The sequence below is a fragment of the Mytilus galloprovincialis genome, chromosome 1 (genome assembly GCF_965363235.1).
Source record: "Mytilus galloprovincialis chromosome 1, xbMytGall1.hap1.1, whole genome shotgun sequence".
NCBI classification, from domain to species: Eukaryota; Metazoa; Mollusca; class Bivalvia; order Mytilida; family Mytilidae; genus Mytilus; species Mytilus galloprovincialis.
Window position 1 is genome coordinate 126,273,626 of NC_134838.1, and position 27,702 is coordinate 126,301,327.

The 27,702-nt window shown below is 33.3% G+C and overlaps 3 protein-coding genes across 3 annotated transcripts in view; 2 read left to right on the top strand and 1 right to left on the bottom strand.

Annotated features, from left to right (window-relative positions):
* Positions 1 to 990, bottom strand: part of LOC143057928 (nucleolar protein 10-like) — a 52,438-nt gene extending 51,448 nt beyond the window's left edge. The window contains exon 1 of the mRNA XM_076231386.1: positions 844 to 990. Within this exon, the coding sequence (XP_076087501.1) occupies positions 844 to 909 (66 nt within the window). The 5' untranslated portion in view covers positions 910 to 990. The remainder of the gene's footprint in view (positions 1 to 843) is intronic.
* Positions 991 to 4,112: 3,122 nt separating this feature from the next.
* LOC143057943 (F-box/LRR-repeat protein 12-like) lies at positions 4,113 to 9,259 on the top strand. The gene is made up of 3 exons (XM_076231411.1): positions 4,113 to 4,255; positions 6,234 to 6,391; positions 7,109 to 9,259. The coding sequence occupies exons 1-3, from the start codon at positions 4,170 to 4,172 to the stop codon at positions 7,804 to 7,806; spliced, it is 942 nt and encodes a 313-aa protein (XP_076087526.1). The 5' UTR covers positions 4,113 to 4,169; the 3' UTR covers positions 7,807 to 9,259.
* Positions 9,260 to 9,573: 314 nt separating this feature from the next.
* LOC143057939 (glycoprotein 3-alpha-L-fucosyltransferase A-like) lies at positions 9,574 to 12,404 on the top strand. The gene is made up of 2 exons (XM_076231398.1): positions 9,574 to 10,763; positions 11,785 to 12,404. Exons 1-2 carry the CDS (start codon positions 9,739 to 9,741, stop codon positions 12,098 to 12,100), a joined length of 1,341 nt encoding a protein of 446 aa, XP_076087513.1. The 5' UTR covers positions 9,574 to 9,738; the 3' UTR covers positions 12,101 to 12,404.
* The last annotated feature ends 15,298 nt before the right edge of the window (positions 12,405 to 27,702 follow it).

Consider the following 27,702-nt stretch of genomic DNA (forward strand, 5'->3'; position numbering starts at 1 on the left):
CAGTTTTAAAGACAAGTCGACCTACTTTTTAATGACATGTTAAAATAGCATTGAATGATTTAATAAGCCTTTCAAAATTTTCTGAGTTGCCTTCATTAGTGGTCAGAAATGTCTTTTAAATTGGTACGAGTTGTTTTTAAATGTGATCTGAGTTGTCTTTATGAGTGGTCCAAATTGTCTTTGGAAAGAGGTCTTAAAGTTGGTCCAAGTTAAATTAGTCAACCTACTTTTTTTTGTCATAAATTCATTTCTTTAAGAATCAATTATTACATACTACATGTAGCATTATACCCGACATAAATCATTCTGACCACCAAACAACATTAACTAATCAAATAATGCATCATCTTTCGCATTGAGTACTATATTTACACTGTTATGCCTTGTTCACACATTAATTTAATTTGAATTGATTTCGAATCAAATGCGAATTGAATTGGCTAATCGCGTTCACACTCTTCCTTTTTAATTTGAATTGATTCGAAATCGCTAATGGTATTATCCAATTCGCATTAGAAATGTGTTTTTGTTGATTCGAATTAAAAGTTAACGTCGTTAGGACAGTAAAGCGAATTTGACGCGCATGACTTGCGCATTGCAATTCAAATTACAATTTGTAAACGTATCCAATGCGAATTAAACTAAAATTAGTTAATGCGAATAGAATTCGAATAACGTGTGAACACAGCATTAGAGCATCCATATAAGAAAATTAAAGATAATGTTTAGTGTTATAGATTAAGATAAGGGTTTATACAAAATATTCCACACTGTGTCTGTGAGGGACTCCATGATCACCTGCTCAATATTTTCAATAACCATAAAATATTTCTAGTCATTTACCTGAGGTAATGATTTTCCAGCACTTAAATTGTATATTTTCACATTGTTTGGATTAGAAACTTGCATATTAATTGCGTAAAATAATAATACAATCACACGTGCAGTTGTTTACATTTTTGTTCAAAGGGAGATAACCTAATAAAGATGTATCTACAATGTGCCTATTGGTCCCGGGTACATCCCGAGGTAATTATGAATTATGGTTCGTTTTTGATTCGGTTAGATAAAATAAAATAAAACATAATCTCTTGGTCAGACTACTATAACACAAAAGTAGAGTTGTCTCAGGTTCTTATGAACTCTTTATCGAATATAGCTTACACATATTTTATGGGAAAGAACACGGAAAGCATCATACCGTGGTAGTGGGCATTAGCAGCATAAATTATTAATTAATTCCTCATCATGCATTTTGGATAAATTACGTGCTTTTGATGGTAATTTCAATTTGGCTGATAGTTATGATTTTTCTACTCTGTACACTACACTAACACAATCTTATCAAAAAGAAATTCTGTCTGTATTCCATATGTAGTCATTTAAAAAATCTAGTTGTAATCATTTGCTGCAACTCATACATCCCTTTTTCTCTCAAATGGAAAAGGAAAATATGTTAGATATACTTACTGGAACTGTGATGAAACGATTACGGCTGTAAATTTTCTCATTGAAAATATATATTAGCGTTTTATAAGCAATACAGTTAATTGACAGGTTGTATATATTCCTATGGACATTAATTGCACCACTTTAAATATGCACCTCATGAAAAGGTACAAATAAAGGAAAATCATCTTCCAATAATGGAAAATTTATTTTTATTTTATTTCACAACTTCCCGGTTAGCAATGTGCATGTCTATAGTAAAATTCTAGATTTCAATGAATGTTATCTATGTATGACTGGAAAATAATTTAATCTGGGGGTTTCGTTACCACACAATGATCATCCCTCTACCAAATTTTTTTCATAATTACAATGATTTGGTTCGAAAGTTTAGCTGTAATTCTATCTAAAAACAGGATACCTAACCACATCCTTGTTTTTACGCTGATGTTGTTATTAAGGCAGATACATATTATCCACTTTATTAAAGGTTACCAATTTAAAAGTACAGTAGTATTTTTTAACTACGGTAGTGGGATATCAGTACTTACTTTGATTTTGTTTTTAAAAAATTGAAATATAATGAAATATATATTTGAATTTGTCATTTGTGTATCCAATATTCTATTGACACTGTTTACTTATATTTTTGTATCTTATACACATCTTTTTATTTGTATATTCTATTTATTGAAGACCAAAAAAGATTGACTATGTGCCGCACTATATAAAAACGGAACCAAACTGTTCAAGTTTTAATTAGTTGCAGCCCTCAAGCTTCAATATTGTTATTGTCTAGTGTGTTGGTGGTCCGGCATCTATATTCAATCGGTACACATATCACCTTCCACATGTTCCATTTAACCTGAGATTACTCTCAGTGGTTATAGAACTAGGGATCACATTTAACTAATCACTTTGAGAATTTACCCTGTAGGTTGACTTTGCAAGTGTGTGTGTTACTGTACATATAATCGTTGTACATAAGGGAACTGGTGCACGGTAATCTGTAGAGAAGCTAGATAAATGTTGTAAAACCGGTATCATTCTTTTGTCGTGTGTTACATGCAGTTCTTTTCCAGTATTTTGCAGGTACGATATTTAGTCGGTAATTCTGACGTAACAAGAACTACCCGTTTAACCTTTTTCAGTTTTTGTTGGGTTTTTTGTTGGTTTTTTTTTTTTACAATTTCTGTATCGATCAAAATCTCTCTTTTATCTATAATTGAAAATGTATTGTATCTTTGTCAAGGTTCACTGTATTAAATGCATCATATATAAATTGTTACTGTCAAAAGGTTTTGCATAAAAATCATCAGATTATTTAAATTATTGATAAAGATACATTGTGTATCAATTGAAGAATGAATTATAAGAATTATAGATAAAGTTAAAATAGTTAAAATTGACGTTTTATACATATTTTTGTTGATATGTAATATATATGTCTAGGGATTGTACTTGATATTCACATGATGAAGATATATATCTTTCAATCTGTTAATCGAAGTCTGGAGCTGGCATGTCAGTTACTGCTAGTAGTCCTTTGTTAATTTATGTATCATTGTCAGTTTGTTTAGTTTCTTTTGTTAACTATTCTGACATCGGACTCGGACTTCTATTAAACTGAGTTATACTGTGCGTATTGTTGTGTGTTTGTTTTTTCTACATTGACTCAGTAGAGGTATAGGGGGAGGGTTGAGATCTAAAGAAAACATGTTTAACCCCGACACATTTCTACATTGACTCAGTAGAGGTATAGGGGGAGGGTTGAGATCTAAAGAAAACATGTTTAACCCCGACACATTTCTACATTGACTCAGTAGAGGTATAGGGGGAGGGTTGAGATCTAAAGAAAACATGTTTAACCCCGACACATTTCTACATTGACTCAGTAGAGGTATAGGGGGAGGGTTGAGATCTAAAGAAAACATGTTTAACCCCGACACATTTCTACATTGGCTCAGTAGAGGTATAGGGGGAGGGTTGAGATCTAAAGAAAACATGTTTAACCCCGACACATTTCTGCGCCTGTACAAAGTCAGGAGCCTCTGGCCTCTGAAATTGTTTGTCTTGTATGATTTTTAATTTTAGTTTCTTGTGTATATTTCGGAGTTTAGTATGACCCATATGTGTTCTTCTGCTGTTGTCTGCTCTTTGGTTGGGTTGTTGTCTCTTTGACACCAAGCTTTCCCCATTTCCATTCTCAATTTTATTTTAGTCTGTTTTTATGTATAAATCATGTTTGTTTGGCTTTTTTTTTTTATTCTTAAATTCAGTGACTTTCTTATAAGACATTATCAGTGCTGGGAATCGCAAACAATGTTTTATGTACACATGTTTATACAATCTGCATGCTGAGGCCTGCCTCCGGTTGTGGGATTTTTTCGCGAGGTTTAAGACACATTGGTGTCCTTCGGCTGTTTTTTCTCTTTGATCAGGTTGTTGTCTCTTTGACACATTCTCCTGTTCTCCCCATTTCCATTCTCAATTTTATACTAACAGGATACTGTAAAGTATTTTATATGTTTTCTGACTTCGTCCCTTTTCACAGGTAACACCTGTCAAAGGATTAAGTAAAAAAATATTAATGTAAATCAGTCGTTGCTTTTGGGTTTGAATACGGGTTTGTAATACATAAAATAGAAAAATCTAAAGAAAAAATCTATGTCACATAAATGTTTTAATTAATTTTTCGGAAAATAACAAGTATTGCATTGATGGCCAATTTTGATTTACTACCTGACAACATCATATTAGAAGTTTTGAACTATTTGCCTGTTAGAGAATTATGCATAGCTGGAAGGTAATGATATGGCTTAAACGTGTCCTCTCACTCACTGAACGAGGATTTGTACAGTTCTAAAGTGAGACTGTCGCTGTCAGAGCCTGTCCCTGTACAAATCCTTTTACTGAATGATTCTCAGATTAGTGACTATATTGGTCGCAGGCTATTTATCACTGATAAAGATACAGTTAAGTCTGCTTCAAATATTGGCGAGTCTAAAAAATTGAGAATAAGAGTTGGCTGAGAACTAGTCCGAGATTACTCTGACGTCCAACGGCTGTTTTGCCACTGAACACTTCAAAAATTACTCTTGATTTTATAAAAAAAAACTGTGTCAGTTCTCTAACTTGACTGTGTCAGTGCTCTAACTTGTCTGTGTCAGTGCTCTAACTTGACTGTCAATGCGCTGACTTGACTGTCAGTGCTCTAACTTGACTGTGTCAGTGCTCTAACTTGACTTTGTCAATGCTCTAACTTGACTGTGTCAGTGCTCTAACTTGACTGTCTATGTTTTAACTTGACTGTGTCAGTGCTCTACATTGACTGTGTCAATGCCATAACTTGACTGTGTCAGTGCTCTAACTTGACTGTGTCAATGCTCTAACTTGACTGTGTCTATGCTCTAATTTGACTGTGTCTATGCTCTAACTTGACTGTGTCAATGCCCCTACTTGACTGTGTCAGTGCTCTAACTTCACTTTTTCTGTGATCTGTGTCAATGCTCTAACTTGACTGTCAGTGCTCTAACTTGACTGTGTCAGTGCTCTCACTTGACTGTGTCTGTTCTAACTTGACTGTGTCAATGCTCTGACTTGACTGTGTCTATGCTCAAATTTGACTGTGTCTATGCTCTAACTTGACTGTGTCAATGCCCTCACTTGACTGTGTCAGTGCTCTAACTTCACTTTTTCTGTGATCTAACTTGACTGTGTTAATGCTCTAACTTGACTATGTCAGTGCTCTAACTTGATTGTATCCGTGCTCTCACTTGACTGTGATGATGCTCTAACTTGACTGTGTTGATGCTCTAACTTGACTGTGTTGATGCTCTTACTTGACTGTGTTGATGCTCTAACTTGACTGTGTAAGTGCTCTAACTTGAATGTGTCAATGCTCTAACTTCACTTTGTCAGTGCACTAACTTCACTCTGTCAGTTCTCTTACTTGACTGTGTCAATGCTCTAACTTGACTGTGTCAGTTCCCTAACTTCACTTTGTCAGTACTTCAACTCGACTGCATCTATGATCTAATTTAACTGTGTCAGTTCTCTATCTTCACTTTGTCAGTGCTCTAACTTGACTGTGTCAGTGCTCTAACTTCACTTTGTCAGTACTCTTAACTTGACTGTGTCAATGCTCTGACTTGACTATGTCAGTTCTTTCACTTCACTTTGTCAGTACTCTAACTTGACTGTGTCAATGCTCTAACTTGACTGTGTCGATGTTCTAACTTGACTGTGTCAGTACTTTAACTTTACTGTGTCAATGCTCTAACTTGACTGTTAGTGCTCTTACTTGAATGTGTCAATGCCCTAACTTCACTTTGTCAGTGCTCTAACTTCACTCTTGTCAGTTCTCTAACTTGACCATGTCAGTGTTCTATCTCGACTGTGTCAGTTCTCTAACTTCACTTTGTCAGTACTTCAATTCGACTGTGTCAATGCTCTAATTTAACTGTGTCAGTTCTCTAACTTCACTTTGTCAGTGCTCTAACTTGACTGTGTCAATGCTTTAACTTGACTGTGTCAGTGCTCTAACTTCACTTTGTCAGTACTCTAACTTGACCATGTCAGTGCTCTATCTCGACTGTGTCAGTTCTCTAACTTGACTGTGTCAGTGCTCTAACTTGACTGTGTCAGTGCTCTAACTTGACTGTTTCAGCGCTCTAGCTATTATTTATGTTTGTTTATAATTCCAAAAGACAAAAAGATTAAGTATATTATGGAAATGCAGGTTTTATATTTTACCTTTGATATAGATTTATTGATATTTACAGAGTGTGTAGAAGATGGAGAAGGATAACCAGAGATTACACATTATGGAGACATGTAGATTTAACACCCTACCGATTAGATTTGAAAAAGACGTGGAAGGTTATCAGGTCACATTTCTCAGAATGTCTGATCAGTCTGAAACTTAGAGGAGATTTTAACAGTATGTATTGATTCTTTTTCACATAATTGTTAATTAGGCATTTTTAATGTAGGCCCTGGTATCAACCCTCGACCTTCTTGTATATGAGCCCTCAGCTTATGCCTTGTGCTGTTGTGCATGATATGGGAGTCTCGAGGCAATACCAGAACTGGTATGTGAAAAGGACATTTTATGTTCTTAGAGAATGTCTTATTAGTCCTAAACTTTTATGTAAAATTCAATAGTTTATACTAACTAAACTTGCCTGAAGTGAATTGATTAGCTATTCTAAAACTGAGAGGTTTTAACAGTAAGTATGGACTTTTCTGACTGTCTTGTTTGTCTGAAAAACCTTGGACCAATAGATATTATCATGTATTAATTTTAGGGGGGGGGAGATAAATTTTTGACAGTAAAAATATCCAGAGCTCCTGTGGATACTCATTTTGGCAATATGAATAGGCATATTACTGTTCTATGAATGTTTGAGCAGTCTTGTCTTGACACTTAAAGCAAAAATAAATTGCTATGGTCAATGAATATGGGTTCATTTTCCAACTCAGAGTAGATTTACAGACTCTGTATGAAACTCACAGAAGATATTTTAATTTAGAAATTTGTTTTAATCTGTAAACATTTTAAACAGCTGAAACTGAGAGGATTTTATAAAATCTTATATAAATCTATAATTATCTGAATGGTCTGTTTATCCAAACTGATTAATTTTTTCCATTGTAGTGCCAATAAAGGATAAAAACCCAGTATCAGATGCCATGCTTGCTGACTTGAATGAGAGATGTCCCAATATCAGGCATATAACCTTACAAAACTGTAAACTACAGAACCTAGAGATGAAACTTCCACCAAGTCTGACTTCTATAGAATTGTATCAGTGTTACTGGAAACCTAGATGGTTTAAACATCTCCATACCATGGTACCCAACATCAAATGTCTCATACTAGAACATACCTCAAGAGTAGATAATTTTGATTTAGACGATGTTTGTAAAATAACAGGATTAGAGTCTCTTAATTTGAATGCTTGTTACAGAATTAATGAGAAAGGGTTAGAAAAGATTGCAAAAGAACTGATTAATTTACAAACTTTAGAAATAGCACATTGTAATTGTACAGATCTCATTTTACATCACATATCACGTCATTTGACAAAGTTAGAAACTCTGAACATCAGGAATAGTAAAGTTACTGATTCAGGTATTTCTACTATAGTGTCAGGACTAAGCAATCTTAAGCATTTAAATATAAATAAATGTGATTTACTTACGCCATCTGGTTTGGAATGTCTGAAGTCTCTAAAATCATTGAAAACTTTAGTGTGTGACATTCCCCACATCACATCAACGTTAGAGACCATATTAGAAAATAATGGCTGTGTTATAACAGCATTAAATCCTAACAAGCCAGGGAATATTTAAGGGCCTCTTGGTTATTTATTCATTTGTTTTCCTGAATATGAATGAAATAATTGCCACTGAACATTTTACGCAAGCAATCAATTATTGTTTTTCATTTGTGTCCAAATATATTTGACCTTTAACTGTAAAATCATCTCTTATTACTACCTTTGCCTCTAAATATTTCAGTTGATCAACAATGTTCAGACAAGAAATATTTCTAATGAATGTAAAATTCTATCATATGATGCTGTTTTAAGCTGAAATTAGCCAGCATTGTTGTATTATACAATAATATGAAAAACGATTGCTAAAAATTCTTAAAATATGTTAGAATACTTACACTCTTGAGTACTGTTACTTGAAAATATACTAGGGATGAAATAGTTTCCTGAAATTCTACTCCAGGTGGCTCTTTGATTTCACAATACAACTTTGGATCATCTGTTTAGAGATTAAATCAAATTGGCATAGGAATTCACTGCCCATTTCTTGTTAAGCATAAGATCCTGGCTGACTCCTGCTTCACATCTGATCAGGACTGAAGTGTCTTGGAGTTTGTGCATATCATGTTGACATATATCCATTTAATCATTTATCAACAATTCTATTTAAAAAAAAAGTATATGTTACTCTTAAAAGAACTTTGTCAAATTTTGAATTAATTTTTCACGATTATGGCTCTATGAATATGTCCACAAATAGTGCTATCCCAGAATGTTCTATCTTACACAAAAAAAGTGAATCCATGTTTTTGTAATCCATCCAGCTTTACATGAAGAGTACCACTATATGTGCTATTGTAATGTGTGAAAACATGAAATTATTCAAAATGAAATGATTGTTTTTTTATAATTTATATATACTGGATTATTTACTACTCAATGCTTTATTTAAGTTTGGTACATATATGTTTGTTATCCTTCTTTTTACTTTTTTTAAACTGGCAAATGATCACCAAAATTGATATATGATGTTATAAATATATATTTTATTTCATGTATTATTTTTTTGCAAATTATTATGCAGGGTTTATTTATTAAGTGTGTCAAAAATAATTGTTTTTAAATTGAATAAAAAGAGATTAGAGGTTACACAGGTATAAATTTATGAGACCGCATCCAACAACACAAACAATCAAATGGTATTTACTGATTTAGGTTTAGAATAAGGTCTTCAACGATGAACAAATATGTATAAAATTTGTTTAGCTCTAATTTAAGGTTTCATATGACTTTAATGACAAAACTTAATTATAAAGAAGACCTTAAATTAAAAATTTGAGTGTACAATGAAAACATATTCAAAATAATATGAAATAAAAATTTAATATATATATATATATATATATATGTCTTTTTTAAATACAGTACAAATAAAACATGTTTATTTATTTTATATTTTTGTAATTCTCAGATGTGGTGTAGATTATATTTTGATTTAGTTTTTAAAATAAAATATAAAAATGTGCAAACTTTACTTCAATTTCTTTTAAAGTCAATTTATCTAAGGGACGACATCAAAAGATCGATGTAGGATAAAAAACTTAAATCAAATAGTTTGGGGGTGGGGGGTCAACATTGCTGCAAGTTTTGTTAATTTAAAATCGATTTTACATATATCCCTATTGGACAATCAATTTTTCCCAAATTAAGTTAAGAGGGGGGTGTGGGGGTCAGTGAAAAAACTATGTGAATTAAGTTTTTTATCCTTCATTGAACTTTTGATGTCGTCCCTAAGGAAGTACATTTTGTCAACAAATAAGAGAAATGATTTTACTTGTTTCCAATCCCCTGGGGTAATTATTGTATATCATATTAGTTAAGGTCATTACAAATATCCAGGAAGGGACAGACCTAAAATGTCCTTAATAACTATAATCATGTATTCTTATACAATATTCTTAGGACTCCCATTTCAAACTAATCTTTGGAAATATATGTACAAACCAACATGCATTCAAAAGATGGTGTGAACTCAATTTTAAACATGACAAACTTGACAAAATCAAAACCGTTCCAAAGAGTGGTTACATTCGTATTTACTGCTATTTTGATTACGGTTGGATTATCTATGATATTAGATTCACTAAGAATAAAATTCCAGAAAGAAGTTGATTTAAATAAATCTGAGGATTCCAGCCATGATGGCCTGATACTGCATGATTCTAGTAGTGACAATTATGACAAGTCAGGCATGCCATACAATGTTACTTATCTGTTACCTCAGAAAAGAATCAGGACCCCAAGGTTTGAACCAGTTGATGACAGGATACATTTACAGATCAGTCATGTACCTAAGTCCTATCAGTATGCTTTAGACAACAAGATAGATATACCAATGAAACTTCTTTATTTTCATGGAAGTGAAAGACAGTGGTATTTAAAGGAAGGACAGACTTACTTCTTGAAGGAGAAGTGTCCAGTTAATCGTTGCTTAGTGACATATAAACAGTCTGAAGGGAGAAATGCTGATGCTGTGGTATTTTTAAATCCTTTCACACTACCATCAAACCCACCATGGCCAAGAAGGTCTGTTGATCAGATCTGGGCAATGTACTCTCTGGAAGCTCCACATAACACCAACTCTGCTTCAGGGTATAGGAACTACTTTAACTGGACAATGACATACAGAAGAGATTCCACCATAACTACACCTTACTTTAAATTTCTATATTACAAACAACCATTACCCAAGGAATCAATTGAAACTAACTTAGCCATCGGTAAAACAAAGAAAGTAGCCTGGATGGTTTCTAACTGTAACTTAGTAAGAAGTGGACGTATGACGTATGCTAGACAATTAGCCAAATATATCAATATAGATATCTATGGAGCATGTGGAAATAAATCTTGTAGGAAAAGTGATCCCAAAAAATGTTATGCGATGATCAAACAAAACTACAAATTCTATCTTGCTTTTGAAAATTCTAAATGTTTAGGATATTACACAGAAAAGTTTCCACAGAATGCTCTTCGGTATGTATATGTGTACAAAATATATGATTTACACACCCCCTGGTTGTGAATTTATTCACCTTATGTTCTGCTTTCGTTGATCCTAATCTTGTTTGTACCAGTGGCGGATCCAGAGGGGGGGTTCCGGGGGTCCGCACCCCCCCTTTATTTTGGCCGATCAATGCATTTGAATCGGGACATATGTTTGCACCCCCCCTGCACCCCCCCCCCCCTTTGCCCTGGGCTAGCACCCCCCCTTTCGAAAATTCCTGCATCCGCCACTGTGTACCATTACTGTCTTTGCAGTACATGTTCATGCGTCCGTCCGTCGGGTATGAGTTAATAGTTTTAGTTCGAGGTAGGATCACATCAACTTTAAACTTAGAACACATGTTCAATGTGAACATTTTGAGCAAATTTCAGGTTTCACTTACATGTACATGCGATAGTGTAAGTGGGGATGGTTGTCCTATGGACCTGGGACTATTATACTAATTATACTAATATAATAGTCCCAGTATGGACACATATGATCACATATTCTTGGCCGAAATGGAAAAGTAAATAAATGAATGAATGAAAACGAATATATATAATTAGGAACATAACCACCATTGCAATGTGATAGTGTCCTCAAGAGATGACCTTTACATATCTCACAACTACAAAATCCGCTAATGATATTTGATCAGGTTAAGTATTCCAAATATACAAGGGCACTTTATTGGTAAAATTAAATAATGTCTAATGTCTATACATAAAACCCTTGTCATGGTAAAACTAGTTTACAAATATTGTAAAAACGCCATCTAAATTGGGTGCCTATTTTAGCATCTAAACTCAGCTCTTTTTGAACATAGTATGATGCAAACATACAATATTCTGAGAACATGCATTTACTTGGAACAGAGTCGTGTAAATTCTCATTTTGTTCACCAGTTAAAACATCTAAACTGCTCTTAAAATATGTATTCCTATACAGTTATGAAACTTGAGATAAACTTTTAAAACTGTCATATCCATGTGTTCTTCTTTATTTCAGAAACAACGCTATACCTGTTGTCCTGGGAGTGTCACGTGCTGAAATCAAAGCAGCAGCACCCCCTGGATCCTATATTCACGTGGAGGACTTCGATTCACCGAAACAATTAGCAGATTATTTGCATCGTATAGATAAAGATGACAATTTATTTAATGAGTATTTCCGATGGAAACGTTATGGTAAAATGACCAATACAAAAACCTGGTGTAGACTTTGTTCCATGCTGCATGAAAAATCATTGCCATCCGTTACACAAACAGACATTGATACATGGCGGAGTAAATCGTGTATTGGAGCTAGGAAGTGGGGCTACTAGTATAAAAAGCCATAAAGGATATAAATGCCAATCTTTCGTTCTAAGAGATATTCTTCTGCTGTGTTTACGTATAGTAAAAATCATATGGAAATCTAACGGATTTTCCCCTGTGGTTTCAAGAGTCTTAGATGGAGTATATTTATTCTATGAAACCTCCAGATAAAAAGTGCAAAAAGAGAGATATAGTTAAGGTCTTTTTGGACACAAAACTTACAGAACTCCATAAACATTTTCAGCATTTTTGTTGAAGGAATGTGTATCAATTAGAAGCGCTCAAATGATTAATAAAATACTTGAAATAGAACATTTTGTATTATAATTGGTAATCTACTTATACTTCTATTGACTATTGGGAAAATCTGTTTTAAGGAAAAGATTTATCGAACATAGAAAGCTTCTTGAAGCAAATGTTACTTTTTTTTGTATCGACATTATCAAATTATGATTCAGACTAGACAAACTCTATAAAAAAAAAAAGCAGGAAACACAAGTTGTTTTTTTTTTTTTTGTTTCGCTATTCCTCGTCATGATTTTTATTTAGCGTTTTTCAACAACAAAAGTTTTCGTCTAATGAATATTCAAGGACGTAAAAGCAAAATAGGCGCACTCGGCCACTCTAGTTATTAATAAAATGGGCGCACTCGGCCACTCTAGTTATCAATAAAATGGGCGCACTCGGCCACTCTAGTTATCAATAAAATGGGCGCACTCGGCCACTCTAGTTATCAATAACATGGGCGCACTCGGCCACTCTAGTTATCAATAAAATGGGCGCACTCGGCCACTCTAGTTATCAATAACATGGGCGCACTCGGCCACTCTAGTTACAATAACATGGACGCACTCGGCCACTCTAGTTATCAATAAAATGGGCGCACTCGGCCACTCTAGTTATCAATAACATGTATAAAGTTGGTAACAAATGAGTCCTGTCGTTAAAAAGAAATCTGGAAAATATGCTGTATTATATAGTGTTTGTGAAGTTTTAAACCACGATTAAACTAATTGAATCTGGGGAGCCACACATAGCTCTATTTTCTTTAGAACTTTTGTTTAAGTTATTATTTCCTACCTAATTTCTATCTGTTAAGATTTGATTGAATGTTAAAAATAATGACATAATGTTGTGAGAACCATACACGTTACACATGAAATTGTTTAACTGATTACTGACTGTTTTTTTTTAAATCGTTTTTACAAATTTTGTCACAGGAATGCTATTTTGAAAGGAAATTGATGTAAAATATAATTGGTTATCTGATTAGAGTTATCCTTCTTTGATTGTTCAAATGCGTCAAGGGAATATTTTAACATGCTCTTCTTTTCTTTTTTCTTTTTTGTTTATTTCTTTTTCTGTCAAACTAATAGTAGACAAACTTTTCAATAGATATTCATTATTTTATCTGCATATGACAGAGGCTTTGCATATATACATTCATGAATAAAAGAATATAATTCAAATGGTAAGAAGAACATACATTGAAAGTACACGGTAAAGTTCACGGTAAACGCATTTGGAGTCGACGGTCTTTATAAGACAACAAAACTTTATCTTCCTCAATATCAAAGTAGTGTGCGCAGTAATTACCTTGGTAGGTAAATGTCTTACAAAGATATTACCGAGTATATTTTGTTTTCTTCTTCCGTAGACTTTAAATTCAGGCACGAACTCTTTGTCTCTCTGTATATTTAAAATGGTCACAATACACATTCCTGTTACACTTTGACAAAATTCAATGTCAGCATATACTTAGTAATTATATTAGATTTATTGTTAAATAATGTGTACAACATTTATTTTTATATCTATAATACTAAAATTACGAGGTCCAATTTGTCAGCCGTCATCGGGTAAAAACGACAAATCAAAGAATTCAACTCTATATATAACTAATATAGGACAATGGTGTAGATTAAAAATTACACCACTCCAGACCCTTTTGTTTTCCACATAATTAATATTGCCAATAATTAACAAGTTCCGGGTCTAATCCGATACCGATACCAATAGTATATTCACCTGTTAGCTATTACCTTATCTGTACGTTCCGCATTTGACAGGCGCACCACCAAACGGTGTATTTAGGATTTTGCTATATACACGGGTCATAATCAAAGGGCTGACACTACTAAATTCAATCATCGTCAAATTGTTCCCTATTGTAGCTTTATTCAGCAATCAGCAAGACTTTCTAAGATAACTAATATAGAACAATGTTGTTGATTAAAAAATACCCCATTCCTGGATAGCCTGGACCTTTTGTTTTCCAAATAATTAATATTTCTAATAATTGATAAGTTCCAGGTCGACGGGTTCAAACAGAAAGATTTGAAAGCAGAGAAAACTGTGTATCTTATAATCGACATGACTTTATCAGATGACCCGCGATATCACGGGTGTGTACTTGTATATATTAAGTTTCGTACCTATAAGACGAACATAATCATCGATGGGATGTCAGTTACGATTTTATTTGCATAGTTCAAGGGAGGTAATTCAAATTGCACCATGTTTCCAACTACGAAATGGATCAACTCATTACTGGATTAAAACCAACAAAAAGAGTAAAATAACACAAGGCACTGAGTTTTGTATATAAGAGTGTTGGCATCCAGTATCTCAATCTAACATACACGACTTAATCCTACAGGAAAGCTTCAAGATTGGTGTCTCTCATGCATACACGGGACAAGTCATGATATATCTAATATTTATTTCCCTAAAAAAATACGGGAAACTGTAAACTATGACTTATTTTCCTCGGATTGATTGATGGATTGATTGTTGTTTGCTGTTAAAACGTCTTTGGGCAACTTTCATGCATTTTCAGGATGATACAGAAAAATTAAAACTAGGACTGATCTCCATGGGAAATAGGAGACACGGATACGGGTGACTTAGAACAAAAGTTTATTGCCTCAATACGCTTGATAATTAAAAGTAGAGTATCTCAATCAGTGCAGATAAACTATATCTGTTTTATATTCATCGATCAGACATTTGGAAAGTCTGGTGACAAAATGATTGTTTCCCTTTCCAATCGGCCTGATTCTTTAAAACATATAGTTCTTTCTTCTTATAGTTTTCTCGTCTTATATGTTCAAACATATAATACATAAATATTTTCATGCATGCCTAAAGAGTTACGTGGGGTTTTCATCAGCGAGAAAGCAATCCGACGACAAAAAAAAAACGACTATAGTGTCTACAACAATATAGACATTTTTAAAACAATGTCAAGCTCTAAATTGTCCCCGAGACTAAATTGGTGGGAATACTTCAAATAGAAACAAGATCTGACATTACCACCAAATGCTCTAAATAACGAAAAACAAAAGATCATGATATAAGACAGCTATACTGACGATGTTCCAGACTTGGTTGTTATTGGATTTGATCAAGCTGTCTGTAACTGCGAGTACTCTCAAATCTGTACTTGGTGTTCTTGTGTAGTTATGAGATGAGGGATGCATAAATACCTTGTCAGATACGATATGTGTTTATTGTTTGATGTTTTTTTCTGCCTTGTATCGATCTGATGAGTTGAGCCTTTTTCAACTGATTTTGATATTTTGTTCTTATGTTGTGTTGTTACAGCACCGTCTAATGTTAAAAAGGGATTGAGCGCTCATAAACATGATCAACCCCGCCACATTCTGTATATAGATATAGCATTTGTATAGGAAGATGTGGTATGAGTGCCAAAGAGACAACAAGTCACAATTTAAAAAAAAAAACAACATTATAGGTCAAGATACGGTCTTCAACACAGAGCCTAGGCTCACACCGAACAGCAAGCTATAAAGGGCCCAAAAATTTACTATTATAAAAACCATTCAAACGGGAAAAACAACGGTCTAATCTTTTTAAAAAAACGAGAAACACTTATGAACCACATAAACAGACGACAACTACTAAACATCTGACTCCTGACTAAGGACAGGTACAAACAATTGCAGCGGGATTTTAATGGGTACACCAAACCTTCTCACTTTTCTGAAACAATAGTATAACATCACACCATAGAAAGACACACTATAAAATATCAATTGGAATGGCTTAACTCAAAAAACGTAGTAACACAAATTAACACACAATGAACACATAAATACATAGTTAATAAAGAATAAGTGGATGAAACACTTTATTTGGTCCAAGGACACAGTTATCGTCCTTTAGTTTTCGTTGTCTTACGAATATAGTCCCTAGTGTAAACAGTGTATAACTTGCATGTTTTATTTGATACACTTTCCCAATTTATTTCTTGATATTAAATGCATGAAATATTAAGTAGGGGGATGTTATTACATGTTAAAAAAAATTGGGTGCTGAATCTTTATGTTAAGCAGTGATTTGGTCCAGCTCAAGAAGGTTTAATTTTATCACGTCTGAGGCTGTCAAACTGAGTTTTACACCCCTTAACACAGAATTGTCAATATTTTGAGTTAGAGCTGGTAGAAGTTTCTATAATTTTGATATTATTTGTCTCACTGGTAGTACACTACGCTGTAAAAATCTTTTTGAGAAAGAGCAGGTGCTATTTTTTTTTAATTTGAATTTATTGTCTAAAAGAAATGCACTACGAAATAACTGTGTTCTCGGGCCATTTGAACTTTAGTGGATAATTGTGTCATTGGCAATAAAACCACATCTCCTTATTTTTATATAAGTACAAGCGCGCGAAAATGTGGTGGGGTCTATCGCTTTTTCTTTCTTTTTTTTTATCTGAAGCCTCCCCTTTATTAATCACGACCAGCAGATTACCTTGTATACTAATGATATATTTAATGGATAACAAAACAGTAACTATTGGTATGAAAGTCCTCAAACACAAATACAAAAATACACAGTATTCAGTGACCACTGTGTTAACTAGCAATTGGGGGCTAACTTTCAACAAATATTGTTTATTGTATATATATACTAATAAGTAAAATCACAAAAATACTGAACTGCGAGGAAAATTTAAAAAGGAAAGTCTCTGATCAAATGGCAAAATCAAAAGCACAAACACATCAAACGAATAAATAACAACTTCCATATTCCTGACTTGTACAGGCATTTTTGTATGAATAAAATGGTGATTAAACCTGGTTTTATAGCTAGTTAAACCTCTTACTTGTATGATAGTCGCAACAAATGCCATTACATTGACAACGATGTGTGAACAAAACAAACACAACTACTAGGTAAAATATGAATAATATGGGTACAGCACTCAACATTGTGTTATTATCTTAACCCCTCTAAACAAAAACAAATATATTAACAAACATTAACCGTTACAAAATAAAACAATAATGGGATGCATAAGTACAGAGCCACGTCATATGTAAGAAAGAAACACAAAACGGCATATAGACAAAGAATTTTTGCTAAAAATTAAAGATAAGAATACAGAAATTATAATAGAACAATAACACAATGACGGGATGCATAAGTACAGAGCCACCTTATGTGTAAGAAAGAAACGCGAAAGGCATATAGACATTTAGCATTTTAGCAAAAATACAAAAATTATCTTAGAACAATAACACAATAACGAGACGTATATAAGTACACAGCCACGTCAAATGGATACCACCTACCGACCTTGCGAGGGCTGTATAGCCAGTCAAGGTCGTTCAAAACTTCCATCATCTGGATACCACCAAAAAAACGACTAAACAGTAAAAGTAACATCCATAAAGATTATTAAAAGAATACAATAACACGTAACAAGGGAAAGGGGTCTGGAGCAAAAAAAAATTGTCCTGTTCTCTAGTACTTATATAGAATCGCAGTGAATTGTACACAAAGAAAGCACACGGGGAGGGATCCGTAACATTTTTAAAATTAAGATTTCAGTTCTATGTCTGTCAGTTACCTGCAAAATATATTAGTTAGGGGAAGTTATAGCTCAGAAATATTGGTAATAATATCGCGATCATCATATGTTTTTTCCCATATTTGTTGTTGCCGTTTGAGTATGTACAAAGGAATATAATCGTATAGTTAAATGGATGTAAATAATTTGAAATGTCGAGAGAAAGTGCATGCAATACGTCAGAAGTTTTATCCAAATATCCTTTTTCACAAATACAAACATGCATTTTAATTTGATATATATTTGCAAAATTGATTGTCTAATTACTGATTCTTGAAAGAGGAGAATTCAGCGTCGGCCATTCTTGTCATGCGATTTAATGATCCAAATACAAAGAGCGTAGAAAAAAAGTTAGATGATCTCGATAATGGTGCATATGTCAATGATTTTTCTTAATTTCCTCTATTGTCTCAAAATACAATCGCAGGTGTTCTTTGGCCGGAGTTCATATGCCGCAAATGTCTTGCACGTGCGTCTGACACGCGCAATCGGGAATGATTGAGAATGCATCCATATTTGTTCATTAAAATAAATTTTTAGATTGCGTTTCTCTCACAACTAACACAGGTGCACAGGAAGAAAGTTAGATTAAAAAATAAAATCGTGTTTGCTTACGTTCAGATCTTCCGGCAAATTTATGCATATTTATAATACCCTTATGGCGAATTAACATTACCATCCTGTCACGAAGTTCTATTCACAAGGAAGAAAAAACAATGGGGAAGATTTACATTTATTTAGAAGAATGACTACTACAGAATTTAAGCACAAGTTTACAAATGACTACTTAAGGCCTTCATTTGAAATATGTCCACTTATCTTGTAATGTCGTTCTATTTCTATACAGTGTCACCATATTGCTATTTTGGTGTATTTTAGTTTATTACTGTCTCGCTTACTAATAGAATCAAACACCAACAAAAAGGGTTGCAGTCACTAGAACTAATCGCTGATGTTGCTATAACTCAGTTAAGGTGGCATCATTCCTGAGTTAAAAGCGAACAAATGCTTTGTTTTCTTGTTCCAGGGAAAGCTTTCAATATTTAATTCTCATCATTGCAGAATACTTTGTAAGGCTTAAATACAATCCCCACAGATGGTCTGCTAGATTATAAAAACAAAAGATTCGAAGCGACATCTGTATTCTATCCGAGCTAACGTCAAAATTAATGAAGTATTGTCATGACTTCACCAAGAGGGAATAAGCAGACAAACAAGAACATTTGGTCACCAGAAGTCCTATTTGTCTATCATATGGCAGAAATTGATACAGACAATAGAATCGATATCCCTGATCAAACATTTATGTAACTTGTGTATTGACATATACCTGTGGCACCTGCAATCCACTAATTAACACATGTATATATAATTGATTTGGTTCTGCACAGGTGCAGAAATTGTCAAAGATAGAAAACCAACAATCAATTTCGTAAATACTTAATGACTAACTTTGTGTTGCTGAAGCCAGGAAGACATCAATTTATTTACCAAGTCCATTTAGACTGATTACAAAATTTTAGCGTTTTCTCCAGCGGGCAGTTCTCGTCAATATGTAAATAATACGAGCTGCAAACGAAATTTGTATTGACAATGGTTACAAGGATGGCAAACATGATAAATGTAATCGATGTCGTATTTGGATTTTTATTTAAAATTTCATTAATTTTCAATTTTATTTTGGTTTGTCTGCAGTAAACGCTAAAGTCAAAGCCATTGAAAGAAAATTCAGTCATTAAACAACAAACTCAGACATTATTCATATAAAATCAACACAAAAAATTAACAAAAACTTGTTTTTCCCATTTCTACGGATGACTGTTCATACAATACTACATACAATAAGCTAGTAGACTGCAGTTTTAAATGATGATATAAACATTATCATAAAGAGTTAATAGTATACTTTTTGTGTATGTTGTCAGAAAATTTATCTAAAGGACGTACAAACACGTTTTTTTAATTTTCCGATCATGAAGACATAGTGTTTTGATCCTGTAATTCAGCACTTTACGGTTTAGTTGTTTAAATCCTGAATGTTCAATGATTTTTTAAACGCGGACCGCGAAGAGGACCCCAAAAAAGAAATATTTCACATTACTGTCACAATCATTACTTTTGTGCTCAATATGGAAGCGGACTTTAGCAGACTTTATCAGTACGAGTATAAATAAAGCAAATATTCATTTGTGTACTTATTATTTTTACAATAGTTGGCTAATTGTATAATGAATTAAACTAATGAACTTCTACAGTTTTACACATTATACTATAGAAAGATATAAAAAGATATGGTAGGAGTGCCAATGAGACAACTCTCCGTCCAGTCACAATTTGTAAACGAAAAAAGACTGATGGATAATAAAGGGAGGGTGCAATATCTAACGAAATTCTGTTAATTAAGTTCACGAACAATTCATCTTCCACTTCAGTTTTACATATAGAGCATCATCGGATGCTAAATCTACTTTTCTATGGTTGTCCCTTTCAATTATCAAGCTACTATTCCTGATTCTGAGTTTTTTTGAAGAGGCAAAATATAAAATCTATCAGCAATGCTGGACAAGTATTGAACTATTAAAATGCATACTGAGAAATCGTGTACGTGGATTTTTTTCCTGCATTGTTCAAACATATTCGATTTGACAAACATAATTTCATTAAAATCGCAAGTTCTTACGACTTTTGTACATAACGAAATATAACATATGTTCACTTTTCCCACTAAGATTTCCTTATAAATTTAACTCAATATTTGCATTTCGCACATTTAAGTTTAACATGTGGGAGAACAATAATACAAATTTCTTTAGAAATATATTCTGCAATTGGTAAAACAATTTAAATATTTAAAATAATCGATTTAAATCCGAAACACCTGTATACCTGTGTAATTAATGTCCAATCACCTTTAAGTAAACACTTGAAATGTTCTCAAGAGTTTTATCATATTCATTGCCATCATTTGAAGAAACTCGACTTGAACCTTGTTAAACCAAGAATGGACTTGATGAATTTGACAGTTCAATCAAGCATGAAATATAGAAATAACACCTTACACCTGCAGTTATAACCAATTATTCACAAATAATTCTTAAAGTAATATTATCTCCTAATTAGATGTGGAATTATGCGTCAACTCAAATGAATGAAATTTAAACACTTCACACCAATTTTCTTAAATGGCTTTCCATTCTGTAGAAATTAGCCCCTATTGTGGTTAAGTTACAAAGTATCTGAGACGTAGACCTCATGTTAATTATACGAGTCGTTTGGATTACATCAACTTTTAGTGATTATCTTCTAATTATATTGATTAAATCTGCTATATCACATTTGACACAACCTTCGGTAAGAATTTACAGTTAGTAATAGGAAGGTGTTTTTACAAAAGTGCAAAGGTAACAGGAATTCAAAAGAAGAACTTCCAAAGCGCTTCTTAGAATTGGCAGACTGTTTATATAGATATATTTTTACATACTTACGACACGGTACCCCATCAAATACCATTGAGTTATACAGAGCTACCCCCCTCCCCCCAAAAAACACGAAAAAAAAATCGTCTGAGATTTAGCATATACCAATGAGATTAATAAGGCGATAGAAATGTTCATTCTCTCCTCTGCTTGTTTTGAAATCCTGCATCGTTGCAACGCCTCTGCACTTTGCCACGTCGAATAATAGCAACTAGTATAGCTCAGCGAGTTTATCTGTGATTGTAACACAGCAACACGATGTATGGTGGCATGTTTGTGGTAAAAACATTTGACTTTACTACACTTTCCACAAGTATTCCCCATTCCAAACTAGAAGACAAATTGAAAGTGTCGGTATTTCTTTGTTTCATTAAAAATAATGGCGAACATAGTTACAAACATCTTGTATTGGGGAAGGAACAACTCTACTTTGTAAAGAATCACTCTGATTCAAACAAACAAATTTCTGAAACTGACATTATCAAGATTGACAACATATTTATTACGTTTGGAGGGCGTGTTTTTCAACAGACTGTCGGAATTCCAATGGGAATCAATTGTGCCCCTCTTCTTACCGACTTGTTTCTTTATCATTATGAGGCTGACTTCATCCAGGTACTTCTTAGGAGGAAAGATAAGAAGTTAGCAATATCTTTTTAACTTTACGTTCGCTATAAAGATGATGTTCTCTCACTAAATAATACAAAATTTGGTGACTATATGTTGAACGAATCTATCCAATTGAACTATAGATAAAGGATACTACAGATACAGTTAAGTCTACCTCATATCTTGACTTACATCTAGATATTGACAACAAAACTTTACGACAAAAGAGATGATACCAGCTTCCCAATTGTGAACTTTCCATTTCTATGTAGAAACATTCCAACAGCGCCTGCATACGGAGTATATATAGTTATATAAGACACATGTTGTGTTAGGCTCTGATCCTGTCCATAACCTAATAGTATGGTATTAGTTTTCTATGATGCCCTTTATGGGTTCTTGATTAGATTAATAAAATTCTTATCTTATCTTATCTTATCATACATCTCCCAATTGGTACGATATTCCCGGGCTTGTATTTCCTTCTATCATGATTTGGTTGATAGAGGATTGCTGCCCACAAGGAAGCTTTTAAACCAAGAGTTCCAAATGGTGAAGTTGAAATCATTCCTTCGTAAATTTTACGGACGCCATCACGAGTTGGTTGACCGTTATGGAATAACCGTTTCACAGATGATATCGGATATTTTCCTTATGTCGTAACTACAATACCCTTCCCTTTTCACGAATGTGAGCTACCGAATTAGACTACCGGATTTGTAATAACATAAACGACAAGAGGGTGAAACATGTGGAGCAGGATCTACTTACCCTTCCAGAGCACCTGAGATCACCTCAAGTTTTTGCTGGGTTCGTGTTGCTTAGTCTTTAGTTTTCTATGTTGTGTCTTCTGTACTATTATTTGTCTGTTTGTCTTTTTCATTTTTAGCCATGCCGTTGTCCGTTTATTTTCAATCTATGAGTTTGACTGTCTTGTGGTTTTGGTCGTGGGTGTCATGTTTATTGGTGGGAGAACCAACGACAGTGGATAAGAAAATTGGCAATCATAGTCAAGATTGGAGTCGAGTGCGAAAGAAAAATATGTGGTATGATTGTAAATGAGACAACCATCCACAAGAGACAAAAGAATAAAGCTGTAAATAATTTCAAACAATTTTATCTGTTTTACATATGTAAAAAAGGAAATAAAAGTTAAACCTGAAAGAGAGAACAACATTAACAGTTACAAAAGTCAAAAGACATATTGCGGTTAACATACACTAGTGTCAGTAAGGATATATGTTCATTTTTTGCATTTGATGGACTTTTTATTGTTGTTATAGTTGTAATCATTGATGTTTATAGTTTATAACTTCTATACATAGACTTACTAAATTGAAAATGGGCATTACACAAGATCCTGTCTCTCACGTGATCAAGGCGTTGCTATTTGACATTTATACTCTGAACTCTTTACTCTCAACATTACGTTCATGCTATGATGTACAGTCACTAATATTAGACTGTGTAATGTATGATATCAGCATGCTTTAGGAGCCTGTATGTTTTTTAGTGGTTTTTGTTTGTTGTTGTCAGTGTCAAATTTCTTTTTTTGGTTATTGTTTTTTCGAAAGTTTTGTTTCACATTTGTCATGCCAGGGCCTTACTATGATAGCAAACAATGGTGGGTTTTTTTGCTGATGTGCGTACGTTGGCTGTTAAGTTGCTTGCATCTATGCAGTCATTTTGACTCTTGTTGGTCGTTATATCATTGTCAATCATATCGCATCTACTTAGTTTCATTTTGGTAGCAACTGTTTTGATTGTCAGTTTCATCCAAAATAAAGTTGCTAAAACTAGACTGACGTATTAAAATGTGGTAACATGGACTCTCCCGCCCGGCGCCCATACTGTGGTTGCGTCTGTTGATGCCATATCTATATAGCCATGCATGTTCGTTGAATGGGATGTTACATGTGTAAACTAAATCGCATGCTCTATTTGCGTTGGAGAAACATTGGAAGCATTCTTGAGTGGTTCTTACTTGGCAATCCCAACAATCTCTCTTTTCAGAGACACTCCAAATGTCCAATTCTCTATCTCTGAACCAGTTTTTGAAATATTTGTCACTAAATTTATGCAAACAGCAATAAAAAAAAAATCTACCAATCGACCTGAAAGTTACGAGGGATGACAGACGACGAACGTCAAGCGATTATTAAAAATTGAAGCACCCATTTGCGGTGAATCTCATTCCCCTATATCTTGAAAACACTTCTAGGTTCTTGAGATCTTGAAATTTCTTTTTCGAACAATTTGAAATTCTTATAAATGAAGCTCACTTTGATAAAATACCTGCTTTTTATTATTGTATCAGAGAGCTGTTTGTTAAAAGTGTGTCATACATTCACGACATTGGAAAGTGATCGTTAGAGAAACTTTAGAACCAAAAGTCACGCTACAACCAGCATTAGTGTGCATACCCGTAACTATCGGGCAGTAAATATTAGATCGATTGTTTCGATAATGCCCCATTCATTCCTAGAATGACAATCAATATATGACAACATCCCATTATACAGGTGATGTTTGACAAACAATAATATTTATACAATTGTTTCATTATAGATTTATCGTGATCAGATCTGGTAATTGTTTTCTACAGATCAAAGGAACACCTTACAGGTGACGTTCGCATCATCAAGTCATCAATATTCAAAAAAATAATCATGTGCGAATGATAACCAAAGAATAAAAGATAATTACAGTTATGAATATATCAATCAAAAAGATAATACGCTTTACGGATGATATCGCGTTATAATTGGGAAGAATGGCTGTTTTCTACGATGGCCGAGATTATAATTATTCCCTGAAGGAAAAACAATACAAGTTGAATAGTACAAAGAAAAAGATTGTACATTTATCTACTTCTTACTAGGAAGTAAATACCAAAGTAATATGGATATTTTGCAGCACAAAATACTTGAAACAAATATGTACAAAAGTATATATAAAAATTAAATTTTGCGCGCCGAAGCATTTGAAAAACATTCCCCTGAAGAGTTGGATACACCGTTGTGCCAATCTTTTCATTATGTTAGATTTAGTAATTTACTCCATAACCATATTGATAATGGAAAAGATTAATATTAATGAACCAATATTTTGTCGATAATATAACCGTCTCTTATATTTATCATGTCTTAGTGAACACATTCTATTATATACTTGTAATACAAGTAATCGAAAAGCATATATCTTTCATCATAATTCTACCACATCGGTCATTTGCTGTATTTTTGTGCATAATTTATTGGAAAGCTTTTTTTTTAAAATAAAATGATCCTTTCGATGTAGATCGAATAACATATATAAATACATCACAAAACTTCAAATGTAGAATCTAAAGTTAACTGGATGCATTATGGACTTTCTCATTGTTGAAGGCCGTACGATGACTTTTATAGCTGTTCATTTCTGTGTCATTTTGGTCTCTTGTAGAGAGTTGTCTCATTGGCAATCATACCACATCTTCTTTTTTATATTCTATATCATTTGGACTCTTGGCGAGAATTGTTTCATTGGTAATCCTATACCACATCATCTTATTTTTATATTAAAAACAGCGACAATTGACAACATCTGTCGAAACCATGATAAAAAATTTAAATAAACTTAAAGTATTTGTTTGAATTGAACAATTGGGATAACACCATTCACACCAATAGGGGAAATCCAATCCTACAAACTATATCTCAATTAGATAGAACCCAAATCGTGGAAATCTTTATTGTCAATATTAGAAGAATAAATGTGTAGAACATTGGCATAGAACATTAGTGATTACAACTGAGAGAGTAATACCAGTAGGATGTTTCCACTCGGCTTCAGAGAGATTCAAATTAACGTATTGCCACATAAGGACATTCATAACGGCTTCTGAGAACAATTTCATTTTCATCAATCATGAAAAATCAATAGTAGCATGGTGGTATGAGAGATTCCGACACTGATGTTGTCACAGAAATTCTAATTAAATGCTCCTTGTAATGCTTCTCTCCACCAGAATGGCTTTAATCACGTTCCACGACTGCTGTGATTGATCTTAGCATCCATCTTAGAGAATGCGAGTTGGAAAGTGTATAACTAGAAATCGATCGAATGTATTGAAAACTTGGATGCAATTTGTTGTATTTAAAAATGTTTTTCATGTTTTTGATGATAGTCCTTATTTGTAATGGAATCTTGAAACAATGGTATCAGCAGTCCAAAACCTCATCACTGTCCTGGGAGTTGTGTCTGTACATGAACAGTATTCTATTCCACTTAGTGTAATATCATTCTATCAATTCGTCATTGAACAAAATTCCCAATTTCCCATTCAAATATGATTATATATCTTAAACTGCACGAGTTTTCTCTTGGTTTATTAGCAGGGAAACAATCGCATATATATTCTTTATAATATTGCGTACCATCAAGTAATATCATAATATATAGATACAACAACCTAAACCAAAAAGGAACTCTTTTATCTAATTATTTACTTTTTTATGTATTGTATACGTGTAAAATTTATGTGATTTTTTTTATTTTTTGTTCGTCTTTTTGTAGTTTTGTTTGTTAGTTTTTTAGTTTATGTGTATTTATTTTTAGTTTATGTGTATTTATTTTTAGTTTATGTGTATTTATTTTTAGTTTATGTGTATTTGTTTTTAGTTTATGTGTATTTATTTTTAGTTTTGTTTGGGGTTTGGAGTTTAGATTTTTTTGTAGGTATAATGCAAAAAGAATTCACAAATCGTCAAACGCAGAGAGATGGTATATTGTCAAACTAGTGAAGGCTTGGTAACTTTTATTAGTTGTCCTTTTGTCATATATACTAGTGTTGTCCTGATAACTCCATATGAGTTGATAATAACAGTGTTGAAATGGTAACTTCTTTTACATACAATCGTTGGGTTGGTATCTTCTATTGAATTTTTTACACACTATAGTGTTGGTGCATGTGGTGACTTCTTTTGATTGCCCTATTAGTATACTAGTTTTGGTGTGGTATCTTATATTGGTTGTGCTTATGAAACACTATAGTGTTGGTTTGGTTACTTAACTATTGGTTATCCTTTTGACATATACTAGTGTTGGTTTGGTATATAATATTGGTTGTCATTTTGGCACACTATAGTGTTATAGTTAGTTTTCTAATATTGATTGCCCTTTTGACACACTATAGTGTTAGTTAGTTTTCTAATATTTATTGCCCTTTTGACACACTATATAGTGTTAGTTTGTTATCTTATATTGGATGTCCTTTTGACACACTAGTGTTGGGTAACATAACTGCTATTATGATGTGCATTTGGTATGCTAGTGTTGGTTTGGTGACTGATATTAGTGGTCTTTTTGAAACACTAGTGTGTGCTTTGTAACCGCTATTAATATTTTTTTAAGCATACTAGTTGTATTCTTGTGATTTCTATTGGTCGCTTTTTAACACACCATAGTTTTCATCTTAGTAACTTCTGTTAGTTGTTCTTTCAGCATACTAGTTGGATAATGGTACTTTTATTTGTCGCCGTTTAACAAACCATAGTTTTCATCTTAGTAACTTCTGTTAGTTGTCCTTTCGGCATACTAGTTGTATTCTGATAACTTCCATTGGTCGCTCCTTATCACAATACAGTTGGTCGCTTTGTTAACTTCGTCC

Excerpts from the sequence above, each read along its gene's own strand:
- LOC143057943 (XM_076231411.1), top strand. The coding sequence starts at position 4,170 with ATGGCCAATTTTGATTTACTACCTGACAACATCATATTAGAAGTTTTG. Across the intron at positions 4,256-6,233 it reads GAATTATGCATAGCTGGAAG|AGTGTGTAGAAGATGGAGAA; the intron begins GTAATGATATGG and ends TGATATTTACAG. Across the intron at positions 6,392-7,108 it reads ACTTAGAGGAGATTTTAACA|TGCCAATAAAGGATAAAAAC; the intron begins GTATGTATTGAT and ends TTTCCATTGTAG.
- LOC143057939 (XM_076231398.1), top strand. The coding sequence starts at position 9,739 with ATGCATTCAAAAGATGGTGTGAACTCAATTTTAAACATGACAAACTTG. Across the intron at positions 10,764-11,784 it reads TTTCCACAGAATGCTCTTCG|AAACAACGCTATACCTGTTG; the intron begins GTATGTATATGT and ends TCTTTATTTCAG.